This window comes from Plecotus auritus (assembly GCF_963455305.1).
Source record: "Plecotus auritus genome assembly, chromosome: 6".
NCBI classification, from domain to species: domain Eukaryota; kingdom Metazoa; phylum Chordata; class Mammalia; order Chiroptera; family Vespertilionidae; genus Plecotus; species Plecotus auritus.
In genome coordinates this window covers 34269941-34287038 of record NC_137773.1, presented here as the reverse complement: position 1 = coordinate 34287038, position 17098 = coordinate 34269941, and the positions used below count along the sequence as shown (strand labels likewise).

At 52.0% G+C, this 17098-nt stretch overlaps 1 protein-coding gene and 1 pseudogene across 6 annotated transcripts in view; one reads left to right on the top strand and one right to left on the bottom strand.

The window, feature by feature from the left end:
- The first annotated feature begins 931 nt into the window (after nt 1-931).
- The window catches only part of SLC25A48 (solute carrier family 25 member 48), a 43746-nt gene continuing 27579 nt past the window's right edge, over nt 932-17098 (top strand). The window contains exons 1-4 of one of the 5 annotated variants that reach the window (XM_080672561.1): nt 932-1119; nt 6103-6146; nt 9879-9950; nt 12157-12415. In XM_080672561.1, the coding sequence (XP_080528687.1) occupies nt 1074-1119; nt 6103-6146; nt 9879-9950; nt 12157-12415 (421 nt within the window). In that variant the 5' untranslated portion in view covers nt 932-1073. The remainder of the gene's footprint in view (nt 1120-6102; nt 6147-9878; nt 9951-12156; nt 12416-17098) is intronic. The other 4 variants (XM_080672564.1, XM_080672562.1, XM_080672563.1 and 1 more) reach the window with 4 other exon arrangements.
- Nucleotides 7105-7494, bottom strand: LOC308250029 (small ribosomal subunit protein eS12-like; annotated as a pseudogene). The gene has a single exon. The product of its transcript is annotated as a small ribosomal subunit protein eS12-like (transcript).

The window sequence follows — 17098 nt, the reverse complement described above, 5'->3', positions numbered from 1 at the left end:
AGGCCTGGCCAGGGATGGGCTGAGAGTTTTCAGGGTTCTGGAAACTCCCACCTGGCCAGCGTGCTCTCAGCAGGGGCTGTGCGCCATCCGCAGGGCCTTCAGTCTGGGTGTGGGACAGCCAGGTCTTTGGGAAGAAGCTCAGCTGTTCTGACACAGCTAAGCCTACAACTCAAGTGTGACAACTTTCATCTAATTTGGGCCAGTTTTCTGAAAGATTCAAATCTATATCACACACACATTATGTATACTAAACACAGGCATTTTCCCACCTGGGAATGGGGATCAGGATAGCAACACCTCACAGGGTCGCTGTGAGGAGCAGGCCAGGCAGTGAGTGGGCATGGTCTGAGTGCGCAGGAACCGTTGGCCATTAATCACAATATTTATTTAGAGCTGACTTGGAGCCTACCCCAGACTGGGTGCTTTCCACACGTTGTTTCAGTTTTTCATGAATAGATAGGGTTCTGAAACCTGGAGGCTATGGGAAGATGTGGTGAGCGGCCTGGGGTAGAGTCTCTAACCTCTAAAATGGCATGGAAAATTGCGTGTCCTGTGTTTTTTATAGCGAAACTGCCCCTGGCTTTCAACCAACTCAAGAAATCCGGTTTAGTTGGACATTTAGAATTATTTCAGTGCTGTTTTAGCTTAAAAGAGGATGAGTCTTCCCGACCTTGAGTAAAGCATCCTTCCCTCCCTCTTGTAATGAACTTTGCAGAAATGTCCCTGAATTCCTTCCAGTGTCCGACGCGATGTGAACAATTACAGGCTCCGGCAGACACCGTTGCCTCAAGGCGCCAAGGTTCTGCACTTGGCAAGGGAGAAGGTGGGACTCAGGGAATCTCCCCGGCCTTGGCATCTCCCCTGGGGTGCGCGGTGCCCGCCTGCCTGCTGCGCCTTTAAGGTCCGCTGGGGGCGTGCTGTCGGCGCCGGGGACTGGAGGCTGGGCTGGGCGTCGCCGGCCGCGCAGGGAGCTCTGCTGTCCTCCTCTGAGCGCCCCTCCCGCGGGCCACGCCCCTCACACATTGAATGGGCACCGACCCGGCCCGGGCGGGCGCATTGCAGCGGCCCCGGCCATGGGCAGCTTCCAGCTGGAAGACTTTGCGGCGGGCTGGATCGGAGGTGAGCCCACCATGGATGGGAGGGACCCCAAGAGGTGTGTGTGCTTTCGGGAGATCCCCGGGTCCCAGAGACAGAAAGAGGCGAGCCGGGCGCCGCGTGGGCCGAGTTTACACCCTGGGTCGCACCAGGGTACTCTTGTGCCTGCGGGTCCCGCCCGCGCCGCGCGCGCCACCTGCTGCGGGGAGAGCCAGCTGCCCGCACTCAGGATCTTGAGTTCCCCACGGGCTGCCCGCCTGAACTCCGCGAGCCTCACAGAGGTTCACCTGAGCTCCCGAGTTGCCTCCAAGTTAAGATCCGCGGAGCTTGGTCTGGTAATGATTAAGCCGACAGCCAATGGAGCGTCTCGGCGCATACACACCCTTTGGTGGCCCGGTGCGCACCTGAATTTGGGGACATGGCTCGCAGGAACTTTTAGGTGAGGGTGGCGCTTGGCCTCTGGCCCTGCGCAGAATGGGAAGCCCCACTGCGTGATCAGGCTGGTCCTAGGGGGTGCCCCGGCTGGAGGGAGCAGATAGTAGGAACCCTTCCCCTCTTCAGCCGCTGTCAACTGTCAGAGCCCCCCTCCTGGCACTATGGTCCCTTGTACCGCTGCAGGAGCCGCTCTCTGCTGGGCCTAAGATGGGTTTGCTTGCTCAGGAGGTTCATCCATTTCCTTCTCCATTCTTCTCTTCCCAATAGGTCTATCCCTCCATTTCTCAGATGTAAGTGGGAATCGGGGAGGGGGGGGGTAGGTTTGAGGGACTTACTGTAAAATATCTTCCTTATGGTCCCATCTAAGAAGACCATCGGCAAAGGGATGTTGGCAAATGCAGCCCCTCCCCAAAGACAAAATAAAATATTGAGGTGCTGAGGCAGAGGCTATGGTATGTGTGTGCACCACCAAGCATTCTAGGTATGGAGGAGACTAGGACAGTGGTCGGCAAACCGTGGCTCGCAAGCCACATGCGGCTCTTTGGCCCCTTGAGTGTGGCTCTTCCACAAAATACCACAGCCTGGGCGAGTCTATTTTGAAGAAGCGGCGTTAGAAGAAGTTTAAGTTTAAAAAATTTGGCTCTCAAAAGAAATTTCAATCATTGTACTGTTGATATTTGGCTCTGTTGACTAATGAGTTTGCCGACCACCGGACTAGGAGATTTGTAGGAAACAGAGAAGCGGGGAGGGGAGCACGCCAACAGGCCCGGTAGCATCCCAGGTCCTTGTCCTTCTGGCATCTCCCTCCCACCTAGCAGGCATCTACTCTGCCCCCACAGATGGCTGCAGGGCACCGGCTTCTCACCGTCCTGAGCAGAGGTGGCTCCTTTCACGGTGGGCAATTCTAAGCTGACACAGGCTCTCTCGGGTTGGCCGAGACCTGCCCCTCCTAATTTTCCCACTCAGGGGGCTGCATCTGGAGGCCCTCTTTGGACAACCCTTCAGCCATCCCAAGGGAAAGCTTTCCCTCTGCTGCTTCCTTCGTAGCCAGACAACTTCAGCAGGGCTGCCAGCGGCTTGGTGTAGAAACGCCCTGGGGGCTAAAGCTGTCAGAGGAGCTCAAAGTCTCTGATGACACCCAGACCTTCCCCAGGGTACACAGCAGGGAGTGGAGCACCCTTTATTCTGTAAATGTCTGTATTTTGTTGATGTTAACTTCTTCTTCTTTTTTTTTTTGCTTCCATGAAATGGTGAGTGTAGTAACGGTGAATACTTAGTAGGTACCAGATGCTAAGTGCTCTGTGTATATTTTAAAAATAACATAAAGTTCACCCATTTCAAGTGTACAATTCAGTGATTTTTAATAACTTCACCAAGTTGTGAACCCATTACCATAAATTAGTTTGGGAACATTTTCATCCCATGTGAGATCCTTATGCCCATTTACAGTTAAACCCCATCCCCTTCTTTACCCTCTGGGCAACCACAAATCTACTTTCTGGTTCTATAAATTAGTCTTTTCTGGACACTTTATATTAATGGAACCAAAAATATGTGGTCTCTTGTGTCTGTTTATGTATATTTCTTTATAATTCCAATTCCAACTAGAGGCTTGATGCACAAAAATTCATGCAAGAGTAGGCCTTCCTTCCCCTGGCTGCTGGACCGGCTCCCCTCTGGCACCCGGGACCCGAGCTTCCCTCCTCTGGCACCCAGGACCTGGGCTGGCTTTCCTCAGGCCACCCGCAGGCACCCAGGACCCACGCTGGCTTCCCTCTAGCCCTGGCTTCATCAGGAAGGATGTCAGAAAATGTCTGGTCTAATTAGCATGTTACCCTTCTATTATTATAGATGAGGTAGCTACGGTTATTACATCCCCATTTTACAGATGAGGACACACAGAGCAATTCAGTGGCTTACCCAAGGCCGTCCTGTGGTATGAGCGCTGGAATAACCCAGGCAGTCTGGCACCAGGGCCATTTTAACCCCTGTGCTTGTCCGTGCTGTTTTCTTTCTTAATGGCCTCACATGATAAAATTTCACCATTACATCCTTCACATTTTGTTTGAAATTTTACTGGTCTGTGAAGTCCCAAGGCCTGATAGTCTGACTTCTTATATTGCATCCCTGCTTTCTGATGGGCAGGCTAAATGAACAGGGAGATGCTGGCCCAAGGCTGGATCTGGGGCGTGGTCCCGAGTGATGCCTATAGTGAAGAATGCACTCACTGGGATAGGGAGCAGCTGGAGCCTGAGGACCAGACTCTGTCCTTCCCTGCTGGGAGGGGTTCATGTGGCGTGAATATTCCAGCTCCCAGCTGCCCATTATCTTTCTGCTTCTTCCCAGTTCTGTGGGAAGCAGAGGCTGAGAGGGGTCAGGAGGTTCTAAGAGCTGGTTTCTTTCCCTGTAAATATCTCATATTTTAGTACCCCTTACCTCCCTTACCTGGTGAGCAGAGACACTTGCTAACAGAAACACTTTCTTCCTCATTACTGTGATGGAGAATTTGTCTTAGAAAAATGGCTCCTGTTTCAATCTCATCATCACGGACTTCTCCAATAAGGGCTTCTTAATCTACATGACCTCAGGGTAACCTTCCCTCCAAAATGGTTCCAGACTTGTGAATGTGTGTGGATAGGCATTTTCCTGTGAAAAGGCCCAGAGTATCCATCACCTTTTCAAAGAGGCCTTCTCTACAAATAAAAAATAAAATCAAGAGCAGCAGCACCTCTTTTTGAATGTCCTGGAAGTGCTAGGCTCTCTGCTGGTACTTACATTCATAACCTCGTTTTGCTCTTACAGTGGGACTGTGAAGTAGGTGCTAATATTATTCCCACCTACACAGCTTAAGTTAAGTAACCTGCCGGTAACTGAAATGTCTCTGGGTTTTCTAGTCACATCCTCTCCCTTTTTTGAGAGAATTTACATAACATAAAATTAGCCATTTTAGAGTGTGCGATTCAGTGGCATCTAGTACATTCACAGTGCCATGTAACCATCCCCTCTGTCTAGTTCCAGAGCATTTTCCTCATGCCCAAAGAAGTCCCTGGACCCACACTGTCACTCCCAGTTCCCCTCCCCCAAACCCTGGCAATTGCCAATCTGCTTTCTGTCTCTATGGACTTACCTATTCTGGATAATACATATAAATGGAATCAGTCTGGCCTCTTTCATTTTCATAATGTTTTCAACATTCATCCACACTGTGACCTGTATCAGCTCTTCATTCCTAGTTATATCTAACAACATTCCATTGTATGGATAGACCACCTTTTGTTTATCCATTCATCCAGGGCTGGGCAGTTGGGCTGTTTCCACCTGCTGGCCATTGTGGATAGTGCTGCTATGAGCACTATCGTGTACTTGTTTGAGTGCCGGTTTTCATTTCGTTTGGGTATTTACCTAGGAATGGAATTGCTGGGTCATCTGGTAATTCAATACTTAACTTTTTGAGGAGCTGCCAAACTGTTTCCCACAGTGGCTGCACCATTTTATATTTCTTTTTTATTTTTACTGAAGCTTTATTTTTTTAAATATATTTTTATTGATTTCAGAGAGGAAGGGAGAGGGAGAGAGAGATAGATACATCAATAATGAGAGAGAATCACCTATTGATCAGCTGCCTCCTGCATGTCCCCACTGGGGATTGAGCCCATGACCTCCTGGTTTATAGGTCAACGCTCAACCACTGAGCCACGCAGGCCAGGCATGCACCATTTTATATTTCCACCAGCAATGTATGAGGGTCCTAATGTCTTCATATACTCAATGACACTTATTTTCCTCTTCTTTGGTTTAAATGGTAACTATCCTAGTGGGTGTGGAGAGGGATCTCTCTGTGGTTCTGATTTGCATTTCCCTAATGACAATGATGTGGAGCATCTTTTCCTGTACTTGTTGGCCATTTGCATCTCTTCTTTGGAGAAATGTTTCTTCAAGTCCTTTGCCCATTTAAGGTGTAAGAGTTCTTTATATATTCTGGATACTAGGTTCTTATGAAACATATGATTTGTAAATATTTCCCCACATTCTGTAGGTTGACGTCATTTTCTTAATAGTATTTTTTGATGCACAAACGTTTAAAGTTTTTATGATGTTCAATTTATTTTTTTCATTTGTTACTTGTGCCTTTGGTGTCATATCTAAGAATCTACTGTAAATCTAAGGTCATGAAGATTTTCCCCTGTGTTTTAGTATGTGGCTTTTATAGTTTCAAGGTTTCCATTTAGGTCTTTGTTTCATTTTGAGTCAATTTTTTATACGGTATAGTGTTATAGTGTGTCTAACTTCATTCTTTTGCATGTAAATACCCAGTTATCCCAGCACCTTCACCGCCCTTTGTGGGGGGTGGGGAGAGTGCTCTTGTTTCTTAGGGCAGAACCGGGTTTTACTCTACTTTTTCTCTGCCTTCCTCCATGCCTTGCCCAGTGCCTAGCACATGGCGAGGCCTCTCTGGTGAGTGGGCATTGATAGAATCAGTGAATGTAAGTGCCTGAGCCCTCTGTCCTGTCCCAAGAGCCAGCAAGAGCAAGTGCAGGGCTGAGTGACCAGGTATTCTTCTTCAATCCACAGGTGCAGCCAGTGTCATTGTCGGCTACCCTCTGGACACGGTCAAGGTACGATGGCCCTGTTCATCATTACCTCTTGGAAAGGGCCTGGAGTGAGTCTGCCTGCCGTGTCTGATCCCGTCTCCAGCCCACGGCTGGTTCTCTGTGCCAGTTCATGGGGGTGTGGTGCCAGGAGGCTTGGTTTGGAATGGCTCTACCCTCAGTGCTTGGCAGTGATTTTGTTTTGATGAATGTCTCGTTTCTGCCTTTAGGTTCTCATGAACTGTGGGGTGGGGGAAGGCACTGGCAAGTGTCCTATAAGCCTCTGGGAACTAAGGAACCAGGAAAGACTTCAAGTGTGACTTAGCCTCTGAGCCCCAAATGTAAGGCTGGGTTCTAGGTGATTAGAAATGGCACTGAGCTGGGGACACTTCGTGGGGCGTACCTGGGAAAGACCGGCATGGCCAGTTGGCTGACACACCAGGTTTCTGACAGCAGCTGCAGGTCTGAAGCCAGGACAGGGAGGTCGGCACTCAGCCCTCGGAGGCCTTGGGTGTCAGCGTAGGACTCTGGACCCGGGCTGGGAAGGGGAAGCCATTACAAGCTGAGGGAGCTCATGTGGTGTGAGGACTCTGAAGCCGGCAGGGCCATCTGGCATGGGGTCACTCAGCCCCTAGGTCCGCAGATGTAGAAGCTGGCTCAGAAAGGGAAAGGCTGGCCTCAGGTCACATAGCAAGGAGTGAGATACTACAAAGAAGCACTTATTAAAAAAAAATATTTTTTAAAATTTATTTCAGAGAGGGAGAGGGAGAGAGAGATAGAAACATCAATGATGGGAGAGAATCATTGATTAGCTGCCTCCTGCAAGCCGCACACTGGGGATAGAGCCTGCAACCCAGGCATGTGCCCTGACCGGGACTCGAACCATGACCTCCTGGTTCATAGGTTGATGCTCAACCACTAGCAATACCGGCCGGGCAGGAGCATTTTTTTTCTTTTTTTATAAACAAAAGCCAAATTTATTTGTTCATTTCTTGCATTTGAAGTACTCCTCGATGACATCCTTTGCCTGAGACTCTTTGCTATAGTCCTTAACTACCACGAAACTGCAGCCAACCACTTTACGGGGTTTCCCTCTCTGTCGACTTTACAGAGGCCACCATTCCCCTAGTTTCTTGTCGTCAACCTTAATTAGGGTGATTTGGGGTTCAGCACAAAGAGACTCCCCCAACTTGACGTAACAGGCTCATCACAGCTGGATGCAGGTACACAAAGGTGGGCTTGGCACTCGTCTAAGGCTTTGGCAGCTTCGCGAATTCTGCGCTAGGCCATCGTGGATGAGGGCGGTCTTCAGCACCTCTTGCAGAGCAGTATTAACGTCCATTACCCCTCCAGCAGCCATGCCTGCCTCGGCCATGCCGGTGGGTTATGCGTAGAGCCGAATCTTGACCGCACCCAAGCCTCCGCCTCTGTGTACTTGGCGGCGGCAGAGAAGGAGGAGGAGCATTTTTTGACTCCACTCCCCCTGCTACCACCTGTCCCCAGTGGTGAGCAGGACCCAGAGCCATGCTCTGGAGCGTGGCCACTAACAGTGACATCCAATCCAAACGCAAAGCTCTGCTCGGGTCACACACACAGAGGAGCCTCACAGGCCCTTCTCACAGGTGGCTGCCCCCTGCGTGCCCCCCTCCCCTCCCTGTGTGACAGTGGCCCCCTCCTAGGTCAGAGCCTGGGCCTGCTCCCCTTTGATGGGAGTTTAGTCTGCTTGTCTTAAGTCGTGGAAGATATTTCTTGGCTCCTCGTGTTCCTCATACGGGCTCTGCCTTTTGCTCACACATCAACCACTCTGTGTGGGCGCTGTGGGGGTGGCAAGGCATTGGTGTTGGACCCAGCTAGTGCAGGTCCTGCCCTGTGGGCCTTCCAGCCGCACTCCTAATGCATGTGCGCTCTGCGTCTCCTGTGAGAGTGTCCTTCCCTCGCCCCAGGCTGGCCAGGGGCGGGTGGGCCTTGTTGGAGCCTCCATCCCCCCTTGCATAGGCACGACTGGCCACGTGTCACCTGGAAAGGCTGGAGCTCTCCTCCTCTCTTCACTCTGTCCCTGAGCATCTGGAGGGGACCCTTTCTGATTCGTAAAAGCTAGTCTCTGCTCAGCCTGAGAGCCTCCCCGCTGGGTGCCACCTGGTGATGCCAGCTTACTGGCAAGCCTCTGGGTCCAGCCCAGGGGGGTGTCCCAGGGCCATTTCTCCCCAGAACCTCCTCCTCCTCCTTTCCTCTGGCTGACATTTTCTCTAGATTTCCTTCCACTAACAAAGGTCTGGGCAGAGCTTCAGTGTCAGAATAGCCTGGTCCAGTCCAGCCTCCCCACCTACTCTCCTGGGACCAGGGCACAGCACCTACCCTCCCTGAGCCTTGGTGTCCTCGTCTATGAAATGGGCAGAAAGCACTGAGGGTAGAGCAATGAGAGGGCCATACGCTGGGATGTGTCTCGAGCCCCAGGCTGGCCCATGGGAGAGCCAAGCTAGGAGACCTACCTGGGAGCTGAGTTGGTCAAAGTTTCCTTGCCCCGCCTGCAGCTTCCTTGTGACTGCTGTTTGATGACAGTGGGGCTGAGGTCAGGATTCTCACCTGGCTCCTGGCACAGCGGATACATTTACGGTTTATGCTGATGCAGTGTGTACCAGGGCAAGGGAACCTGCAACCGAGGTACATGCCCTTGACCAGGAATCGAACCCGAGACCCTTCGATCTGAGGGCTGATGTTCTAACTACTGAGCAAAATTGGCCAGGGCAGGAAGTATTGTAATGGGGAATTATAGGCCACACCTCTTAAAAGAAGGAGAACCCTCTGAGACTAGGATAGAGGGCACCCTGGGCACTTTCATGGGCTTATTTGGACCCTCTATGCCCTCATGAAGCCCCTGGTCACCATGGCCAGCCCCCATTAGAGGATACCATGCTTTCCACATCAGAGAGTGCAGAGGGGCCAGGACCAAGGGCCCACTTGGCTCCAGGACAAGAAGGCAGTCGGAGGTGGCCCTGCCCCAGAGGGGCGTGCAAACAAACCCTAAGTGAACAGGCAAACAGATGACACCATGGCAACATTGAAGCTCAGACCAAAAAGATGAGCAGGTGCTGGAGAAAGAGCCTTTTGGGGGAAGAACAGAAGTGGAAAGTTCTGGAGGCAGAAAGAATCGATGCTCCAGGGCATGTGCTGTGCACGGGTGGGGCGGAGGCAGGGGATGGAGGAAATGGCAGGGTGGGGTGCGAGGCAGGTTTGGGCGCTCACCCAGGCTTCCTGGGTGCTGGCTAAACACATAGAATCTATTCTAAGTTGATAGGAGGTCCCTGGACAGCCATAAGCAGCAGTGACACAATTCATCAGACCATCAGACTGTGTCAGGAGTGGGGGGAGCAGGGGCCACAGAAGGACTGGGCATCACCCTGGTGAGAGATGAAGGGCTCTGGAGGTGAGAAGAGCTGGTCACTCCCGGGTACATTGGGAGGGCAGGCAGAGTGACAGACAGAGCCACAACACCAGTTAGCTTTTTGTACCCGAGGCAGGAGTCAGATGTCCCTCAACAAGCATCGTGTTTGCTCAACAAATTGACCTTTGTTCTTCTCCTGGACAAGGAGAAGGTCTGCATGGGACACCAGAGGAGGACAGGGCCAGCCTGTCCAGGACCGAGCCCAGACCTCCCTCCTGCCTGGGTCACGGTGGGCAGGGCCTTCCTTCCTGCTGGGGGCCCCAGTGCTGGATGCTCAGCATCTCTCCCTGGCCTCACCCCCTTGCCTCTCTCTGCAGACTCGCCTACAGGCCGGCGTGGGCTATGGGAACACCCTCAGCTGCATCCGCACGGTGTACAAGAAGGAGAGTGTAAGTGCCCCTTGGGCGGGCGGGTGCTGGAGCCACACCCACCAGGGCCTCCCACAGAATGGGGTGAAGCCCACCCAGGCCTGACACACCGTCTGTCAACAAGACTTCACAGCCCTGCCTCCAGCACGTTGGGTGGAGGAGGCCCGTCTGTTCCCGCTCATCACATTTAGCTTAGTTTTCCCTGATCAGCTCACACCACCTAACCCTGCCATCTAGTGTGAGGCTATGGGAGACAAAACCTGGTTTTGTGTGACCACTTTGGAGAAATTCACCACAGTGTGGAAAATTCCTGCAAGAAACAGGGTGACCTGTCAGGTTTTCAAAACCGAGTGAGTGGCTGGTACCATGTGCTCACAGGCTTCCTTTCATCCAGCCGGAGCCATCACATGCCCTCCGCTGGCTTGAACCGCAGCTCGAGGCCTTGGGACCCAAGGTCTTTCTTTGCAAAGGGGAAAGCCTGAATAATGTTTTATAGAAGATGCGTCAGGTGCCCTTCTTGAGAATTATTGGATGCTTTCAGGAGGCTATCTAAGGCCTCTTTTGGGGGAATTTAAAATAAACTTTAAAATTTAGGATGACATGACCTGTTGATTTAAAGCAACTGCCAAGTGTTAGCCCCATGGGAGTCCCAGGCTTATCTTCAAGTCACCAGAAACGTGGCTCCATTGTTGACCACTGTCCACGTGGGACATGCCCTGGAGCTGGGGGGCCTCTGCTCGCACCTGGAGCTTCTCCTCAGACAAGTGTGTCTCGTGTCAGGGTGTTGTTCTGTCTCTCTGATCGGCTGCTTAGAACGGGATGAGTCCTACCAACCTGGTACTAGCTGTTCCAGGGTAATGCGCAATCCCAGGAAGTGGTTGTTGATTCTCCCTGTTGGCACACGTCCCCCATGTGTCTGCCAGCCAGTGTCAGCTCCAGGGTTTCTGTGGGGACCATGGATGTTCCTCTGAGAGACAGCAGCCAGGGCTCAGCAATGCCCCAGGTGACCTGAGGAAGAGGGGAAGCAGGGTGTGTGTGTGTGTGTGTGTGTGTGTGTGTGTGCACTGCACGTGTGAGCAAATGTGCATGTGTGAGGTGTCCTGTCTCTGGCATATAAGGTGCAGGCACGCGTTTGGGATTAGCAGGTCTCCATGTGGCCTGGGTTTGTGCAACAGCTTCCAGTATTTTCACCTTGGGTGTGGGGTGGGGCTCAGAAGCGGCCTGACTCCTGCCAGGCCATAGGATTTCCGGTGTCCACGGAACAGCTGTGCTGTTCACCAAGCTTACAGTCTGTAGCAGGGGTCCTCAAACTTTTTAAACAGGGGCCAGTTCACTGTCCCTCAGACCGTTGGAGGGCCGGACTATAGTTTAAAAAAAAAAACTATGAATAAATTCCTATGCGCACTGTGAGCCCGGGATGAGTCGGCTGCTAAGCAGACAGGCAGCGGCACCCGGCGGGCCAGATACATGTCCTCGGCGGGCCGCATGTGGCCCGCGGGCCGTAGTTGGAGGACCCCTGGTTTGTAGGACCTCTCCGCAGCCTCCAGTGTCCTGCCTACGTGTAGAAGCCCTTCTGTGCTGTTTTCCCTGGGGCTCTCTCCTCGAGCTGTTCTTCTGAGACACCCTTGCTCAAGGGCACCCCAATGCAGGCTGACCCAGGTATCCCTGGGGGCTGTGGGACCTCTTCTTAGCCCCTCCCCACAGCTTCGCACATTATAGTTTAATTTGTCCATCCAGATTCACCCCTCCCCATTCTGCCCCCAGACCCTGAACTCGGTGAAGCTTTCCTTCTTATTGTTGGCCCCAGGGCCTGGCACATGTGCGGCAAGTGGCCGGAGAATGCTTTTGTGGGAGTGGCAAATGAGGAGGGTGTGTGTGATGCTTGGCAAGCCCACTTACCCACTAGGGCTCCACAGACCCCTCGGACACAGCCCAAGATGACTGCCACTCCCTTCCTGTCACCTCAGTATCCGGGGGCAAATACTGGATACAGGTCCAGGACACACCCTCTATCAACAAGACTTCACGCAGAAGCCGGTTTCTCCTTAGGGCAGGAATGTCCTCACCGCCCATCTCCTTTCACATCAGCATCTGCCTGAGTCCTCTTCACTGGCACCTAGCTTTCTGTCTCCCCACCAGCCTGCAGGCTGCGGGAGGGCAGGTCTGTGCCCAGGACATTGGGGAGCTTAGCACTCGGCTGCAGTTCTCATGCTTCCTCTCCCCACAGGTGTTCGGCTTCTTCAAGGGCATGTCCTTCCCCCTGGCCAGCATCGCCGTGTACAACTCGGTGGTGTTTGGGGTCTTCAGTAACACGCAGAGGTTCCTCAGCCAGCACCACAGCAGGGAGCCTGAGGCCAGCCCGCCCCACACCCTGTCAGACCTGCTCCTGGCCAGCATGGTGGCCGGCGTGGTGTCCGTCGGACTGGGCACGCCCGTGGACCTCATCAAGATCCGCCTGCAGATGCAAACACAGCCATTTCGGGAAAGTAAGAGGCCTGGGAGGGTCCTGGTGTCTGGGCACCTGTGACCCCCTCCTCATTTGCCCGATTTGGGGTGCGGGGATAACATCCTTTCTATTGAGCTGGGCATCTACGTGGTCATGTAATAGTCTGTAATTATTATTCCTTTACCTAGAGTAGAAACTCTCGTGGTTACGTATTTACCACACGCTGGGCACTGCTGAGAGCTCTGCTTGTGTTCTCTTAATTCGTCTTTATGACCATTCTGTGAGGCAGATGCTATTACCCTTTCCATTTACAGAGGAGAAAACCGAGGCTCCCAGAGGTCAAGGCACTAATTCAGGGACACGACTAATCTCTGTGAGTGAGGACCAGCTATGCACTTTGCAGCGCCCAGTGAAAAAGGAAAATGTGGGATCCTTGCTCAAAATCATTAAGAATTGAAAAAGGGTAACAGCAGAACAGTAAGCCAGGCATGGGGCATAGGTCTCCAAGCCACGCCTGCACATGTACCTGGGAGCGTGGCCGGGGGCCTTGCACCTGGACAGGCCGCAGCGGCTTGAAGGGGGCCGCTCCTCTCCTCGCCCTTGGCACTCCAGTTAAAGCTTCGTTTCTTGGTGTGCCCTGTGGCCACTCCTGCACCTGTCACTTCCTCCTGCTCAGAGGCTCCCGCATCTTCTCCTGGCAGTGGTTCTGACCAAGGAGGAGGGAAGGTACTAGAAGGCACTTCCTGTGCTGAGTACAAGGTGCTGGCTCTAGAAGGATGAGCTGGGGGTCTTAGAAGACAAATTTCAACACCTTGGAGTTTGGCTCTTGGCTCTGATTTCACTATGTCTCTTCGGGGAAGATGCTGCCCATTCCTAGGCCTCAGCCTCCTGCTCTGTATAATGGGAGGGCTGGATTCGTGGCCCTTCCTGTCTCCTCAGGCATCCAACGGGGCTCATTGCCCCCGTGGAGAAGACCCCTCTCCCCGGCAGCCTGCTGCGTGTGACCCTGTGGACTCCGCGTGCCCACAGACGGAGCTCCCAGAGCTGGCGCAGGAGCATCCCAAGGCAGCCCAGGCGCCTTGGTTCAGCCTGCCCTCCCTGCCCAGCCGTGAGGGTGTCCGGGCCTGGCCTTGCACTGTTCCTCAGGAGCCCTCGAGGCCAGAGGTAGAAAACTCAGACTCACTGGGACCAGGGAGGTAACAGAAGCGAGCAGGGAATGAACCCCCTTCCACTTGTTGCTACCCACAGCCCGCCTAGCCTATGTTTAATTTTTCCTCTTTCCATTTAACATGGACACAGACGTCCTGCCCTCTCCACACCACTCTGCTGTTAGAAGGGCAGCAGCTGAAGCACGTGCATCAGCTTGTGCACCTGGAGGCAGCAGGGAGGGGTGGGCCCACTTCCTGTCCGAGGGGGTGGCTAGATCCTGCTCCTGCGGACCGTTGCCACGGGGCCTGGATCTTTTGATTTTGAAGAGAAAGCAGAAAGCTAGATTTATCTGTGGGGTCTTTCAGCGGAAAATTATTAGATAATTCAATGAAAAACGAAGCCAAACACAACATGACACCGCACAGCCCCAAGCACAGTGCGGGCAGGGGCTGGCTGCAGGTGCGGTCGCTGCTCTGGGTCAGGCCACTCTGCGTGGTGACTGGGCTGAGACGGGCGTTTCCAGCAGCCTTGAACAGGGCTTGTGGGATTGCTCATGGCTTGTGGCATTACCCCTGAATTGCCTGTGCACTTCCTGGGTGGTGACACTGAGCCATGGGAGACTACGCCCATGTGCCAAAGCCAAGTGCCAGAAGCCTCCAGCTTCTCTGCAGCTCAGGTCATCTGCTTGGTGGATTTGCAAATATAAAGCCAATGGTTCAACTGAAGCCTGATTGTCCATTGGTGATGACCCGAGGCTGAAAGTGCAGAGCATGGACTATAGAGGGAGAAGATGCCCATCCTCCCAAATGCAATCCTGGGTTATTTTTCTAAATTATATTTTAATTGATTTCAGAGAAAAAGGGAGAGAGAGAGAGAAAGAGAGAGAGAGAGAAAGAGAGAGAGAGATAGAAACATCAATGATAAGAGAGAAATCATTGATTGGCTGCCTCCCACACACCCCCTCCTGGGGATAGAGCCTGCAACCCAGGCATGTGCCCTGACCAGAAATTGAATCGTGACATCCTGGTTCATAGGCTGACGCTCAACCACTGAGCCATACCAGCTAGGCTACAATCACTGTTAACACACATTTCCTTTTCCTTTTCTATACACATAGATTAAATATTTTAGGAGATTATACTCATATTACCTAGACAGTTTCATATTCTGTTTTTAGTTCAACATTATAACAAATATTTTTGTTATTAAGCATATAAATTATTTTAAAATAGATGGATAATATTTTTAAAGGATGTGCAATATTCCATCAAATAGACACGCGCACACAAACAAAGACACACACACACACACACACACACACACTGAGAAGAATGATGTCGTGTGGTCATAATTTAGTTTCTAGAGATAGACTACCTGCTTCTAATCCTCTACCATGTCAAGAAATTTTGGATGCCTCACCTAACATGGCCAAGCCTCAGGTTACTCATTTGCAAAGCAGGCATAATAGCAACTATTTTGTATCTGGATGGAATGGGATAATGTTATACACAAAGATCCTAACACACTGAAAAAATCAAAACCAGTGCTAGCTATGATTTAGTAAACTTATTGTTTAACAATCATTCTAGTGATGAACATTTAGGTTGTTTACAGTTTTTCCTCTTCTAACAATAGTGATGTCGTCAGCAAACTTTTCCATAAAGAATTGCCTTTATATAGGATTACTTCCCTAAATGTGTGGGCTCTTTGATTCCTGAGAGGGTCAAAGGCTATGGTCCTTTTTAAGTTTCGTGGTACATGTGAAACTGGTATACAAAAGGGCTTTTCCAGCTTACATTAGAGTTGCTGGAGGTCAGAGAGAGTTTCCATTGGCGCTGCCTGCCATTGCGTCCAGAACAGCAGTACCCTCCTAAACTCTTCCTCCTGGGCCTCTGCCACTTGGCAAACAAGGAAGAGCTGGCCTGAGTTCAGTCGGACATGGCCTTGACAGCAGGCACCTGTAAAGGGACCCTCCCTTTTAGAGTCATCATTACCCTTTGCACAGGCATGAGTCCCTGCTGGCCACATCCCAGCCTGGAGGCCATGGCCAACAGCACTCACTCCTCCCCAATCTGGTCTGTGTTTTCAGTAAGAGCCTAATCAATATGCAGATCAGAAAGCCCTCAATATCACCAGAGGGCAGAGTTTGGGGGGTTAGAGGAGGCCTGGGCATTAACTCTGTGCTGACCATCCTAGTGACTTCCCCAGGCCCAGCAGGAGGCACGGGGCTGACTGCCATGCCTGTTTGAGTTCACTCTGACTCCTTCATTCACAAGCATTTTCAGATCCCTGCTCTGAGCCAAACACAGCAGGTAAATCAGAGGCATCAGGCCACAGCCCCTGCCTTCAGGGAGTGCACAGTCTGGTGGGAAGTCAGATGTATAGAATGAGCAGGGCCCGTCGAGGGCTCTAGAACCTTGGAGCCTGGCACTGAAGATCAGGAGGCTCCTGAGAGGAAGTGGCTGTTGACCGGGTCTTTGAATACTGGCTGGGATTTAGAGATGGGGTATGGACAAGGAGAGGTGTTTCAGCCTGAGGCACAGCGTAGGGAAAGAGTCAGTGGCAGGAAAGGCAGGCATGTGGCGGGTTGTGGGAGCCTTGGTTAGTGCGGACGTGCAGTGCAGGGAGGGGAAGATGTGGGTGAGTTGTGGACGGGTGTGGCTTTCTTACCTGAGGATGGGCTCAGGTGCGGGGCAGCAGGCATCGATAATGTAGAACCAACAGGCCACGCAGGAGAGAAGAAACTGTCAAAAATGGCCTGGATTTCAAAGTTGGGTGACTGTTGAGTGGAACCTCCTGCATTGGGAATTAAATGGCAAATGACGTGTGTCAGACAGTGCTTGGCGTAGAGGAGGTGATCAATACGTGCTTATCGCTGCTGCTTGGGAACTGGCTGGCAGGCAGGCTTGAGGGAGGGCGTGATAGGTTTGGCTTGGCTCACATGTGACGTGCCTGTGGGACCGCAGCTGGAATGTCAGACATAGAAGTGACAGGCTCAGTCATGACATCAGGTACCAATGTCAAGGCGAGCTGCAAAAAAGCAGAGGGTGGACATCCATTAGAAAACAGTAAAAAAATGTGGGAAGGAGCAGAGAGCTATAACGACACTAACAGCCGGAGTTAACAATTTTCGAGCCCATACAACATGCATCGCACTAACGCACCTACAGTGATTAAATCATCATAGCTGTGAATAGGCACTGTCATTCTCTTTATTTTACAGGCGGGGAAACTGAGGCTCAGGTTAGGTGGCCTGCCTGCTCACTCAGTTGTTTCAGGTGGGACAGGGCATTGCCCAGGCCATCCAGCTCCACAGCAGGGGAAACAGAGGCCCGAGAGACTCCTGTGTCGGGCAGCAGAGAGAAGGGAGGATTGCTGAAGTAGGGGTGAAACTGGGCACAGAGACCAAGGGGTGGAGAAGGAAGAAGGTTTTCTTTCCAAGTTTGGAGAGGACAAGGAAAGAGACATTTCAGAGAGAATTCTGAGGGCAAGGGGAAGGAAGTGAAGGTGCTTGCCTCTACCACGTTCAAGGTAATGTGCATAGAACAAAGGGGCAGCGTGTGGCCAGGATTGG